The sequence below is a fragment of the Cetorhinus maximus genome, chromosome 4 (assembly GCF_964194155.1).
Source record: "Cetorhinus maximus chromosome 4, sCetMax3.hap1.1, whole genome shotgun sequence".
Taxonomy (NCBI): Eukaryota; Metazoa; Chordata; class Chondrichthyes; order Lamniformes; family Cetorhinidae; genus Cetorhinus; species Cetorhinus maximus.
The window spans coordinates 88,346,750-88,361,690 of record NC_135882.1 but is presented as its reverse complement, the minus strand read 5'-3'; the positions used below and the strand labels follow the sequence as shown (position 1 = coordinate 88,361,690).

The following is a 14,941-nucleotide window of genomic DNA, read 5'->3' as shown; positions in this document are numbered from 1 at the left end:
TCATTTTCATAATTGTCCCAAGAGATTTATGATCCAATTCTTTTGGATATACATATTAGTTGAACTTTTTGCATTCAATCCCTGCAGCTGCAAGTGCTTTTTCTTATTAGGGTTTAACTGCATTGGATTGGTTTCACACTTTTGAGTTGTACACTGTGCGTCGGTTCTCCTACAGTGGGAATGCGTTCATTCCTGAACCAGAAACATCACTGCTTATGATGCTCATTTGTGGTATTTCATTATGGACATCGCACCTCTTCAATTCTCCCATCATTGTGGCTGAGCCATGTCTTTTTAAGTAACTTTCTTAAAGGTTTTGTGACATCTGACAAGCCAGTGATGAATTTGCCTAATTCACCATACATATTGTCACAGGTCATTTTGGTTACTGTTGCATGTGTTTGACTGCTTTCACTTCTATTAATTTCAGTACAGTTATGAGTATGTGTTGTGCGTATGGCTTTTTGTACTTATTCAGTTCAGCTTCAAATTGTGTCCTTCTGTTGTTTGGGTTTCTGCCCCTGATAGATGAAATACACATTAGGCAGGATTTTTGTTTTCAGTGGAGAATAAGTGGTGCCAATTATTCCTTGCACTCTCCCACAAACCTTCTATGGGATTTTGCACAGGAACTTACTGTGAAACGAGAGGCATTTGGTACAGTGCCCTCTACAGGCAATCTGGGACTCATGTGAATGGGACAAGCAATTGTGTATCTTTTTAACCAATCAGATTGAAGTAAAGTTAATGAGGTGCATCAAGTCTGAACTCAGAAGTATGGGTGGAATTTTCCATTAATGAGACTAAGCGTGGTGACCGGCGGTTTTGGCAGTGCCCACTCGCTGGCCGGAATGGCGAGAACTCGTGCTCAATTCCACGCTTAGAGGGTCATTATTTATGCAAAGGCACATATTGGTCCGAATCACCTATGCAAAGGTGCATATCGGTCCAAATCACGGGTTTGGAGCTGATGTAGCTGCCCGCCGCCAACTGGCAGGTTCAAAGTTCTGGGCACCATATTTAAAGGTCAGTCCAACACATAATCTCACTCCCTCTAGCCCACCAGAGGTGTCTTGCAGCCAGAAGAAGAAGGCCGAAAGACTCAAGAAGAAGGCAGCACCCTGCTTCACCCACCAGGCCCTCTAGGCCTTTATCAGAGGAGTGCAGGTGCACAGGCAAGTGCTCTATCCCAGGAATGGCTGCAGGAAACACAGCAGCCTCACCTCTCTGGCCTGAGAGGCTGTCACGGAGCAGGTCAGCACAGCTGGCAACCGCGCCTGAAATGCCATCCAGTGTAGAAAGAGGATGAATGACCCCATCTGCGCTGCCAGGGTAAGTCATCCTTCAACTCCCTCCAATATCAAACTCTCATCACGGCGTCATGCACTGAAACAGCTACTCTCTTCAGTGATCTCACGCAACCATTAGCGGGGGACACAAATCAACATTCATTCTCTCACCGAGACTTTCACATCACCACCGTCCCATCTATCATGCTGCTCACACTCCATCCTCTGGCCCTTCTGGGGAGGGCTCACCACGCACAAGGGACATGCATCTCACGCAACCTCTGCTCCATCCTTCTCATCACATGCCTTTCTTTCTTCTTCATACAGGCCAAGCTGGTGCAGAACAGGCGCGAGAGATCGCAGACCTGGGGAGGGACAGCCAACATCATCGCCCTACGTAAGTTTAAGGAGGCTGCAGCCCAGCTGGGTGGGTAGGGCAGAGATCGTTCCTGTGGGGAAAGGGAGATCAGCCTCTCCCATCAACCCAGTACAGATCACAGCTCCATCACCTCATCAAATCCTGACATTCACAGTGAGACATGTTCAGTTTTATCTAGCTCATGCTCATTAACTGAAACTCTATTTTCTATTTTCTAGGCACCAGCAGATCGAGGCCCCCCCAACCCAGTCCAGCACCACCAGACCCCGGACCTCATCTGAGGACAAAACTCTGGAAGAACCATCACGGCTCTCATACACACCCTCCGCCACCTCAGAGACACACACGTCAGTGGGGCACAATGTAGATTAGGCTCAGCCTCACTTTCTGGGGGAACACCTCACTGACACGTCCCACAGCAGTTGGAGGCAGGGACAGCCCAAGTCTCCGGCAGCCTGAAGGCTGCTGGAGACCAGTCACCCACTCAGTCCAAGTCAGATGATGAGCCTCTGTGCATTGAAGTTTAAAGTCCTCATATTCTGTGCCTTGTGAATCAGGAACAATAAGGTGTCCTTCGTATTTAAAAATAACCCAATTGATATTGTTGTTGTCATCCCGGACGAGGTTATACAACTCTCTGCACGCTTCTTTATCAATCTTCGTAGTCATTTCAGTGATAGGTGAATCAGCTGGCGAACTTCTGTACAATAAATCCCTGATCCACCAACTCAATGCTTGAGGTGCAACGAAAGGCAGCAGAACATCAGGCCGTGATTCGACGGTCACTCAGCGGACTACAGCGAACAATGGAGGAGTCATCCATGTTCTGTCTGATGTCGTGGCTCCGACATGCGACCGCCTCGAGGTCATCATGGGAAGGCTGGCAACCACCATGGAGACCTTGGTCCAGCAGGTTTTGCCAGATTTGCGCTCAGCCCTGCACTCCATGGCCACACACACTGGTGGGCACCATCAGAATGTAGGCGACATGTGGACTAGGCACATTGACCCCCCTTCAGGTGCACCATCTCCTGCAGGAGTCAGGACTGGGCCCTCGGCACCCACAGGGAGGATGACCTTCAGCCGGACACCCCGGGGGCCTCCTCTCAGCACACTCCAAGGGTGTGCAGCCGCTCACAGCCCCCACTCCAGCTTCTCAGGCCACTGAGGGCGCTTCTGCTCCTGAGCAGTTGACCCTTATCAGGCCGGGGCCCTCCAGACCTCGGGCCATCAGAGGAAATCCGCCTAGGTCATCGCAGACATCAGGACATAGCAGTCAGCAGCTGCCTCCATCTCTGCTGCGGATGTCAGGGCTGCACCCAGGTATAGCGCTTGAGTTAGGAAAGTTAAGAAAAATTGATGTCACTTTTGGGTCACGGGTGTGCTAAGCATGTTAAGAAATTGCACTTTTGTTAATATATTTAATCATTATGTGAATCACAGAATCACACAGTACAGAAGAGGCACATACACCGACATGTGAGAAACACATTGTTCTTGGCAATTGAAGGCATTGTGATTTTGTACTTTCGAATCCTCTTATTTCAATCTTTAACCTTCCTCCCACTCAGTTATAGTGTCCCACTATTTTCTGTGATGTCAACCTCAGCTGAACTAGTCTCCACACCCTTGTGTGATGTCAGGGAGATGTGTTTAACTCTTTATTGGAAGTGTGTGATTTAAGTGTTTCTAACCCTTCTTCCTCGAGGAGCACCATTGAGTGAGGGCAGCTCATCAGCTTTGATAATCTAGCGGCATTTGTGTCTCCTCAGTGATAGTGGCAGAAGAAAAGACAGGCACGGGAGGAGGAGACCCCTAGGCATGTTCACATCTCAGTCGCAGCAGTGTTTCCATCATTAGATGGCGGCGAAGGCATTGCTCTTCTTCCTAAGTGGGCTCTCAGTTCCCAGAGTGAGCTCACACACAGGGCCTCACGGACCAAAGCAAAGATCATGGCTTGTCGATTCATGAGCCAAGTGTGAATGTGGGACTCATTCTCACTACAAGTACGTGGACATCCCCTGAGCTGAACGTAACTGGCATTGAGGTCTAGGAGAGTTGTGACCAAATTCCCTCACTTAACTTTACTCTTCCTGGAACCTATCAGTAATTAATGTATCGCAGGCTTGTCTCCCACATCTTCCTCCCTCCATGGCGTGATCCTCAGCAGCCTCCTGAGGTTCCTGGGTTCCTGGTTCCTTCATCCTCTGATGAGCCCTCATCTTCCTCAAGTTCGTCCTCTGGCAGGGTGTCATCTCTTTGCATTGCCAGGTTGTGAAGGGCGCATCAATGATGCGGGAAACCCTCAGAATCACAGAATTGTTATGGTGCAGAAGGAGGCCATTTGGCCCATCATGTCTCCACAGGCTCTCTGAGCATTTTAGCTTAACACCAGTCTCCTGCCTTTTCCCCGTAACCCTGCACATTGTTTCTATTTAGATCATCACCCAGTGCCCTCTTGAATGCCTCAATTGAACCTGCCTCCACCACACTTCCTGGCAGTGCATTCCAAACCCTGACTACTCACTGTGTGGAAAAGTTTTTTCTCACCTCGCATTTGCTTCTTTTGCAAAACACTTTAAAACTGTGCTCTCTGGTTCTCGATCCGTTTACGAGCAGAAACAGTTTCTTCCTATCTACTCTGTCCAGGCCTCTCATTATTTTGAAAACTTCTATCAAGTCTCCTTTTAGCCTTCTCCTCTCCAAGGAAAACAATCCCAACTTCTCCAGTCTTTCCTCGTAACTGAAGTGTCTCATCCCGGGAACCATTCTCGTAAACCTCTTCTGCACTCTCTCCAGTGCGTTCACATCCTTGCTATAGTGTGGCGCCCAGAACTGAGGTCTAACCAGTGTCATATATAAGTTCATTATAACCTCCCTGCTCTTGTACTCTGTGCCTCTATTAATGAAGCTTAGAATACTGTGTGCTTTAGAAACAGTTCTCTCTACCTGTCCTGCCATCTTTAATGATTTATATACATATACACCCAGGTGTCTCTGCTCCTGCACACCCCTTAGAATAGTATCTTTTATTTTATACTGTCCCTCCATGTTCTTTGTACAAAAGTGTATCATCTCACACTTCTCCACATTGAACCTCATCTGCCACCTATCTGCCCACTCCAGCAATGTGTCAATGCCCTTTTGAAGTTTTACACTGCCCTCCTCACAGTTTACAATTCTTCCAAGTTTTATGTCATTTGCAAACTTTGAAATTATCCCCTGCACACCAAGATCTAGATCATTTATATATATCAGGAAGAGCAAGGGTTCCAATACCAACCCATGGAGAACTACAAACCTTCTTACAACCTGAAAAATAGCCATTAACCATTACACTCTGTTTCCTATCCCTCAGCCAATTTTGTATTCATGTTGTTACTGTCCCTTTTATTCCAAGGCCTATAACTTTTTTCACAAGTCTGTTGTGTGGTACTGTATCGAATGCCTTTTGGAAGTCCATATACACCACATCAATGGCCTTGCCCTCATCAACCATCTCTGGTACCTCTTCAAAAAACTCCAACAAATTAGTTAGACATGATTTTCCTTTAACAAATCCATGCTGACTCTTCCAAATCAATCCACATTTTTCCATGTGACTATTAATTCTATCCTGAATAATTGTTTCTAGTTTCCCCACCACCAAAGTTAAACTGACTGGTCTATAATTGTAGGGCAAAAAAAAAAACAACCTTTTTTGAACAAAGGCATAATGTTTGCAATTCTCCAGTCCTCCGGCACCTCGCCCGAAACCAGGGAATATTGAAAAATTAATGCCAGTGCCTCTGCAATTTCCACTCTCACTTCCTTCAATATTTGTGGATGCATCTTATCAGGTCCCAGTGCCTTATCAACTTTTAAGTACCAACAGCTAACCCGATACCTCCTCCTTATCAATTTTAAACCCTTCTAGTGACTGAGTTTCCTCCTCTGTCACCATGGCCTGGACAGTATCTACCTCGTAGGTAGAGGCAGAAGCAAAGTATTCATTTAACACCTCAGCCATGCCTCTTGCCTCTATATATAAATCCTCTTTTTGGTCCCTAATCGGCTCTACTCCTCCTATTACCACCTGTTTACTATTGATGTGCTTATAGAATACTTTGGGATTTCTTTTCATGTTAGCTGCCAGCCTTTTTTCATAATCCCTCTTTGTTTCTCGTATTTGTTTTTTCTCATCCCTTCTGAACCTTCTATATTCAGCTTGGTTCTCAATTGTATTTGCTACCTGACACCTGTCGTAAGCACACTTTTTCTTCTTTAACTTAATTTCTATCTCCTTTGTCATCCAGGGAGCTCTGGATTTTTTTTGTCCTGCCCTTCCCTTTTGAGGGAACATGCCTTGACTGTGCCCAAACCATCTCCTCTTTGAAGGTAGCCCATTGTTTAGCTACTGTTTTTACCGCCAACCTTTGATTCCAGTCTACCTGGCCCACCTCTGTTCTTGCCCCATTGAAATCTGCCCTGTGCCAGTTGATTATTTTTGCTCTGGATTGACCAATGTCCTTTTCCACCATAATGCTAGACCTTTTGATACAATGATCACTGTCCCCCAAATGTTCTCCTGCTGTCACTTGATCTACTTGGCCCACCCCATTCCCAAGAACCAGATCTATCAATGCCTCCATTCTTGTTGGACTGGACACATAGTGCTGTAGCAAGTTCTCCTGAGCACAATCTAGGAACGCTTATCCCTCACTGCCCCTTATACTACCACTATCCCAGTCTATATACAGGTAATTGAACTCCCCCATTATAACTACTCTATGATGTTTACACCTCTCTGTAATTTCCTTGCAGATTTGTTCTTCTATATCCTTCCCACTAGCTGGTGGTCTATATATTACAACGAGGAATGTAATTGCACCCTTCTTATTCCTTAGCTCTAGCCAACTTGATTCTTTCCTTGCATCCTCTGACACATCCTCTTTCTCCAGTACTGCAATAATTTCCTTAACCAAAAATGCGACCCCTCCGCCTTTTTTTCCTTTCCTATCTTTTCTGAACACCTTGTAACCAGGAATACTTAACACCCAGATCTGCCCTTCCTTAAGCCAAGTCTCCAATTTCACCACAACATCACAAGGCAATCTGTGCCTGTAACTCCACAATGTTATTAACTATACTATGGGAGCTAAATATCCAAGGATATACATCCTATCGAAAAGATAGGCAGGTTGGCAGCGGGGGGGTGGGGTTGCTTTGTTAGTAAGAAATGAAATTAAATCGATAGCAAGAAATGATGTAGGGTCAGATGATGTAGAATCTGTGTGGGTAGAGTTGAGGAACCACAAAGGTAAAAAAAACCATAATGGGAGTTATGTACAGGCCTCCGAACAGTAGTCAGGATGTGGGGCACAAGATACACTAAGAGATAGAAAAGGTGTGTAAGAAAGGCAAGGTTACAGTGATCATGGGGGATTTCAATATGCAGGTAGACTGGGAAAATCAGGTTGGTAGTGGATCCCAAGAAAAGGAATTTGTGGAATGTCAACGAGATGGCTTTTTGGAGCAGCTTGTGATGGAGCCCACTAGGGAACAGGCAATTCTAGATTTAGTGATGTGTAATGAGGCAGATTTGATAAGGGAGCTTAAGGTGAAGGAACCCTTAGGAGGAAGTGACCATAATATGATAAAATTTACCCTGCAATTTGAGAGGAAAAAGCTGAAATCAGATGTAACAGTATTACAGTTGAATAAAGGCAACTACAGAGGCATGAGGGAGGAGCTGGCCAGAATTGACTGGGAGATGAGCCTAGCAGGAAAGACAGTGGAACAGCAATGGCAGGAGTTTCTGGGAGTAATTTGGGAGACACAGCAAAAATTCATCCCTAGGAAGAAGAAGCATACTAAAGGGAGGACGAGGCAACCATGGCTGACAAGGGAAGTCAGGGACAGCATAAAAGCTAAAGAGAAAGCATTCAATGCGGCGAAGAGCAGTGGGAAACCAGGGGTTTGGGAAGCCTACAAAGACCAACAGAGGACAACTAAAAAAGAAATAAGGAGGGAGAAGATTAAATATGAGGGTAAACTAGCCAGTAATATAAAAGAAGATTGCAAGAGTTTTTTTTAGATATATAAAGGGTAAGAGAGAGGCAAAAGTGGACATTGGGCCGCTGGAAAATGACGCTGGAGAAGTAGTAGTGGGGAACAAAGAAATGGTGGAGGAACTGAATAGGTACTTTGCGTCAGTCTTCACAATGGAAGACACGAGTGACATCCCCAAAGTTCAAGAGAGTCGGGGGGCAGAGGTGAGTATGGTGGCCATTACCAAGGAGAAGGTGCTAGGAAAACTGAAAGGTCTGAAGGTGGATAAATCACCTGGACCAGATGGATTACACCCCAGAGTTCTGAAGGAGATAGCTGAAGAGATAGTGGAGGCGTTAGTGGTGATCTTTCAGGAATCACTGGCGTCAGGGAGGGTCCCAGAGGACTGGAAAATTGCTAATGTAACCCCCCCTGTTTAAGCAGGGATTGAGGCACCAGACGGGAAATTACAGGCCGATTAGCCTGACCTCGGTCATCGGTAAGATTTTAGAGTCCATTATTAAGGATGAGATTTCAGAATACTTGGAAGTGCATGGTAAAATCGGGCAAAGTCAGCATGGTTTCATCAAGGGGAGGTCATGTCTGACAAATCTGTTAGAATTCTTTAAGGAGGTAACGAGTAGGTTAGACAAAGGAGAGCCAATGGATGTTATCTACTTGGACTTCCAGAAGGCCTTTGGCAAGGTGCCGCACAGGAGACTGCTCAGTAAGATAAGAGCCCATGGTGTTAGAGGCAAGGTACTAGCATGGATAGAAGATTGGCTGTCTGGCAGGAGGCAGAGAGTGGGCATAAGGGGGTCCTTCTCAGGATGGCGGCCGGTGACTAGTGGAGTTCCGCAGGGGTCAGTGTTGGGACCACAACTTTTCACTTTATGTATTAATGATCTAGATGAAGGAACTGAGGGCATCCTGGCTAAGTTTGCAGATGATACAAAGATAGGTGGAGGGACAGGTAGTATTAAGGAGGCGGGGAGGCTGCAGAAGGATTTGGACAGGTTAGGAGAATGGGCAAAGAAGTGGCAAATGGAATACAACGTGGGGAAGTGTGAGGTCATGCACTTTGGTAGGAAGAATAGAGGCATAGTCTATTTTCTAAATGGGGAGAGAATTCAGAAGTCTGGAGTGCAAAGGGACTTGGGAGTCCTAGTCCAGGATTCTCTTAAGGTTAACTTGCAGGTTGAGTCGGTAGTTAGGAAGGCAAATGCAATGTTGGCATTTATTTCAAGAGGACTAGAATATAAAAGCAGGGATGTGCTGCTGAGGCTTTATAAGGCTCTGGTCAGACCACATTTAGAATATTGTGAGCAATTTTGGGCCCCGTATCTCAGGAAGGATGTTCTGGCCCTGGAGATGGTCCAGAGGAGGTTCACGAGAATGATCCCAGGAATGAAAGGCTTAACATATGAGGAACGTTTGAGGACTCTGAGTCTATACTCGATGGAGTTTAGAAGGATGAGGGGGGATCTGATTGAAACTTACAGAATATTGAGAGGCCTGGATAGAGTGGACGTGGGGAAGATGTTTCCATTAGTAGGAGAGACTAGGACCCGAGGGCACAGCCTCAGAGTAAAGGGAAGACCTTTTAGAACAGAGATGAGGAGAAACTTCTTTAGCCAGAGAGTGGTGAATCTTTGGAATTCATTGCCACAGAAGGTTGTGGAGGCCAGGTCATTGAGTGTATTTAAGACCGAGATAAATAGGTTCTTGAATGGCAAGGGGATCAAAGGTTATCGGGGAGAAGGCGGGAGAATGGGGTTGAGAAACTTATCAGCCATGATTGAATGGCGGAGCAGACTCAATGGGCCGAATGGCCTAATTTCTGCTCCTATGTCTTATGGTCTTATACTCCATGCATTCACATATACGCAGTGTAACCCTGATTTAGACTTCATTACTTGCTCCCTTACTCCGACTCCATCTATTAGCTTACTATTCTCTATTTTAGTGCTATCTGCCTCTCCCAACATTCCATTCACCCTGGCATTACTTTCTAATATTCTCTCCTGGTTCCCACACCCCTGCTGAATTAGTTTAAACCCTCCTCAACAGCACTAGCAAAACGACCCGCAAAGAACTCAGTCCCAGCTCTGTTCAGGTGCAACCCGTCTGGCTTGAACAGGTACCATCTCAACGAGAGCGAGTCCCAGTGTTCCTCCCTCCTGCCCCATCTTTCCAGCCACGATTTCATCTGTCTTATCTTCCTATTTCTGTACTCATTGGCATGTGGCATTGGGAGTAATCTGGAGATTACTACTTTAGAGATCCTGCTTGATAATTTTCTACCGAGCTCCCTAAATTCTGAATGCAGGACCACATCCCCCTTCTTACCTATGTCGTTAGTGCCAATGTAGACCATGACCTCTGGTTGTTCACCCTCCCCCACAAGAATGTCCTGCAGCTATTTTGTGACATCCTTGACCCTAGCACCAGGGAGGCAATAAATCACCCTGGAGTCATATTGATGGCCGCAGAAACGCCTGTCTGCTCCCCTAACTAAAGAATCCCCTATCAGTACTGCCCTTCAGCTCTTCTTCCTCCCCTGCTGTACAGCTGGGCCACCTGTGGTGCCAGGGGCTTGGCTGTTGCTGCACTCCTCCAAGGATCCATCGCCTTTCAATATCTAGAATGGAAAAACGGTTAGCGAGCGGGACCTCTGGGGACTCCTGCACTACCTGCCTGTTTCTCTTGAACTGCCTGGCGGTCACCCATTCCCCATCTGCCTGCTTGTCCCTAACTTGCAGTGTGACCACCTCTCTGAATGTGCGATCCATATAGTTCCCTGCCTCACGGATGCACTTCAGTGACTCCAGCCGCTGCTCAATCTCTGAAACGCGGAGCTCAAGCTTGTGCAGCTGGTGACACTTCCTGCACATGGGCTTGTCTGGGTCACGAGAAGCGTCCACGACTCCCCACATGCCACAGGATGGGCATTCCACTTGGCTGAGCTGTCCCTCCATGCCTTAACCTTAAACTCTTAAATCACTTAAACATTTAAATTCTACTTAATAAACTTTACCAAAAAGTACAGTTCCTACTTTATTCTAAAGCTTAGGAATAGAATAAACTTTAAACACTTACTAGATACTCACCAGATACTCACCAAACAGCTATCTTCTTCACCAACCAATCAAATTGCTTCTTCCCTATGATGTCACAATGTTTTGTTCTCACTCTCCTTTCGAACTCAGTGTGGGCCGGTTCTGAGCAGCTGGCAGGTCCACCTCCCCGACTGCTCTTCCCCAAGGTGAGTGATGTAGGCCGCGCTCCCCGGGCTGTATTTATTCTTTCCCTGCTCCATGTATCTCCCGCAGGTCCGCCTCTCCGACTGCTCTTCCCAAAGGTAAGTGATGTAGGTCGCGCTCTCCAGGCTCTATTTATTTTCTCCCCACTCTGTGTATCTCACGCAGGTCCGCCTCTCCGACCGTTCGTTCTGAAGAGAAGCGTATTTCCGTGAGCCACCTGAACGATCCAAGCATCTGAAACGCAGCTTCAGAAGCCCTATGGTCTGTTCTATAAGAGAGCTGTGAAGCTGTGAGCAGTCTTGTAACTCTCCTCAGATGGACTCTGAGGGCGTAGCACTGGTGTCATCAGTCAGTGTCTCAGTGGGTACCCCTTATCCCTAAGCAGCCAACCCTGCAGACGTAATGCCCCCTTGAAAATCTCAGGCACCTAGGAGTGACTCAGGATGTAGGAGTCATGGCAACTCCCAGGGCATCATGCACAAACGTGCAGTATGTGCTTCCGGTGATCACACACCAGTTGTACATTGATGGAATGATAGCCCTTCAAGTTTATAAACATTAGGGCCTGCTACCATGGAGCTCGTATAGCCATATGGGTGCAGTCTATTGCATCCTGCACTCTTGGGAAGCCTGAGATGGTGGCGAAGGTGAATCTCGCAGCCTGGCTATCTTCATCCAGAGCAAACCTGACATAATGATGGGTCTTCCTATAAAGGGCATCTGTGACCTCCTTTATGCACTGGCGTTACGGACTGAGAGATGGCACACAGGTCACTTGTTGATCCTTGGAAAGAACCAGAGGCCAAGAAATTGAGTGCAGTGGTCACCTTCAAAACCACTGGTAGGGGATACCCTCCAACTCAGCTCTTCATGAAGAATGTGGCATATGTGATGTACCAGATCTCAGGACAAGCGCAGACTCATTTGTAAATAGGAGACTCTTCTACGATAAACCCTGGGTCTGGTGAGTCACCCTATTTTTTTGTCTCTCCTCCTGACCCTCCTGTTCATGCTTTGGCTCCGCTTGACCATGTCTCTCCTGCTAGAGCTGCGTGCGGAGTCACCTCTCCCTCCTTTGTCTCTTTCATTGCATTAGGACCCTGACAAAAGCAGCATTGGGCCCTGGATCCATATGTCCTTTTGCCTTCTTTCTGAAAGGAAACATTGACAACATTAATGATTCAAGGAGCATGAAAGTGAAGCTCAGAAGATGACACGTTTAGGAACTGTAATATCCATAGTTTTTCCTAACCTAACCTAACCTGATGCCACCTTGTCTCTGAGACACTAGCACATACATCGAGGTGACCAAGATTGCATTGCAGATATATAAAATCTTGAGCCCTGCATGGGATACTAAAGTTTAATTGAGATGAGTGACCCAACCTAGCTCTGTGCTCCAATCTCTGATGTGGCATATTAATGACAAATCAGTTGCTCAAGGTCAATGAGTGGATGCCCTTTGGCCCATTAGGAGTGCCAAATCTGGTGATCACGTGACAGGCCTTCATTGATGGAATGCCATATATGATGCAGCTGTGCTTGCTTCACTATTGCCTGCATTCCCAAATTCTACATTCCTATGTGTTACTCTTGAGATGCAGCAACTGTGATGTGAAGCCACTGAGTTCTGAGTAGCCCTTTAACAGTGCTAATGAAGCCTTTAGCTTTCAGTGGCTTTCATCGCAAGGTCTTCCTCCTTTCTTGTTAAGTCGACTCCTATTCATTCCTTCAGCGGCAAGAGGTTATAGGGTGACCCCAGAAAGGCCCCTTCCCGTGTTCACACTTCCCCCTAATTGCCATTTCACAGTCTTCCCTCCCCATTGCCCCCTCATGTTTGGCAACGCCATTCTTGCCTCACAGCCCACATCTGGTTGAAGTGCTTCTGAAAGTGGAGGTCTGCATGAGTATCACAGCACAGTGGTGTTCTTTGGGGCAATGTAGGCAAAGAACAAGAGCAGACCAACCCTGCAGCCCCAGCAGCATGGCATTCATCGCAACAAGACTGGCGCAGTGGAATGGCAGGCAGGCTATATATGTTCCACTCACCTCGAAGTTACCAGCAAACTGAGGTCCGACCTGTGCACGCCACCCCTTTTCAAATGGGTTTGATGCTGATGTACTTTCTTGTTGGTGTGATGGAAGATTGGAAGGCCTGGCAAGATTCCAGCGACCAGCTGCTTTAATGAGCATTCATGACATGTTAATGAATGCAAATGGCATTCACACCACTAGTCGGCGGGATAACCGACCCACCATGAACCCACCATTGGGAGAATTGCAAGCTGTTTTTATGCCGGTGGCTTTCTGACTTTTTGCCTGCTGCTCCCGCCCGCCAAGAAACCTGCTGGGGACGGAATGGGAAAATTCTGCACTATGAGTTAGAATATTTGATTTAATGTCAAATTACATAATTACATACAAAAAACAAACTAATAGAGAATGGGAAACAAAGATGTGGTTAAGAGAGAGAGATAAAAGAGACAGAAAAAGAAAAAACAAATTTTTTTAAAAATCTCCAACAATAATTAAATTTTGATGGCATGAGAAACCTTAAAATAATATATCTATTTTGAGCTGTTTTTCTAAATTTACACTGAAAATAATGAAGGTTTCGGAAAAAATATTGAATAGAAAAAGTTGCATTTTTGACTAGGTCATGAGCTAGTTCCACATGCATTTTAGTGATTAAATGTAGCAGCCTTCAGTAAGTGGCCCTAATATATGGGTATCTTGTGCAATGGTATGTGTAAACAGCTTCATATTGGCACTCTTAACAACATGAAGCTGGTTGGACTGCATATTTTTTAACATTAAATATTTAGTAGCAGCCTTCCTAAATATACTATTGGGGTGAATTTTCTTGTGAGTTTTCCTACTTATCCACTACAGCTGAAAGATGTGCAGGGAGTATTCATTTCTCAATGTTTCCTTTTCACAGACAAGAGGGAGAACCCCCAGTTGAAAATGGCTGGATTCCATACATTGGTTGTGCTTTAGAGTTTGGCGCAAATCCTTTGAAGTTTCTGAAAACTCGCCAGAAGAAATACGGAGATGCTTTTACATGTAAAATAGCTGGTAACTTCGTCACTTTTATCACTGACCCCTTCTCATACAGCTCTGTAATTCAACATGGAAAAAACCTTGATTTTCAGACCATTGCACTAAAAATTTCAAGAAGGGTAAGGGATTCTACTTGTTTTCTGAAGTATCGCCTAAGTCGTACAATGCAAAATGGTTAACTGAATAATTTGCTAAGTAATTTTATCACAATATTCTGATATTTTCTCTGATTTAAAAATATATCATGTTTATTAAGAAGTTCAATTGACTGCAAACTAGCTTGCAATTACAGTGCTGAAAAAATAGTCACACAGTTGTAATAAATAGTTGAAGGTGTTTGCTGACCGACATTGACTCTCGGTGAAGCAATGTCTTGTTTCTTAAAATTCTCATCTTTGTATTTGAATCTCTCCATGGCCTTGTGCCCTCCTATCTCCGTAATCTCCTCCAGCCCACAGCCTTCCGAGGTATCAGCGGTTCTCTAATTCTGGCTTCTTGTACATTCCCAATTTTAATCGACCCACTGTTGGTGACTCTGCCTTCAGTTGCTGAGATCCCAAGCTCTGGAATACCCTCCCTAAATCACTCTGCCTCTCTACCTCGCTTACTTCCTTTTAGGCACTCCTTACCATCTACCTCTTTGGAAGCATTGTTAATTGTGAGGAGAGTGTTGGTGGAGTGCGCAGATAGGTGGCAGATGAAGTTCAATACAGAGAAGCGTGAGGTGATTCATTTTGGTAGGAAGAACATGGAGAGACAATATAAAATAAGGGGTACAACTCTAAAGGGTGTGCAGGAGCAGAGGGACCTGGGTGTATATGTGCATAAGGCATTAAAGGTGGCAGGACAGGTGGAGAGAGCAGTTAATAAAGCATACAGTATCCTAGGCTTTATTAGTAGGGGCATAGAGTACAAGA

The 14,941-nt window shown here is 45.7% G+C and overlaps 1 protein-coding gene across 1 annotated transcript in view; it reads left to right on the top strand.

The window, feature by feature from the left end:
* LOC144679745 (cytochrome P450 7A1-like) overlaps positions 1–14,941 on the top strand; it is a 74,337-nt gene that overhangs the window by 19,639 nt on the left and 39,757 nt on the right. The window contains exon 2 of the mRNA XM_078540453.1: positions 13,903–14,143. Within this exon, the coding sequence (XP_078396579.1) occupies positions 13,903–14,143 (241 nt within the window). The remainder of the gene's footprint in view (positions 1–13,902; positions 14,144–14,941) is intronic.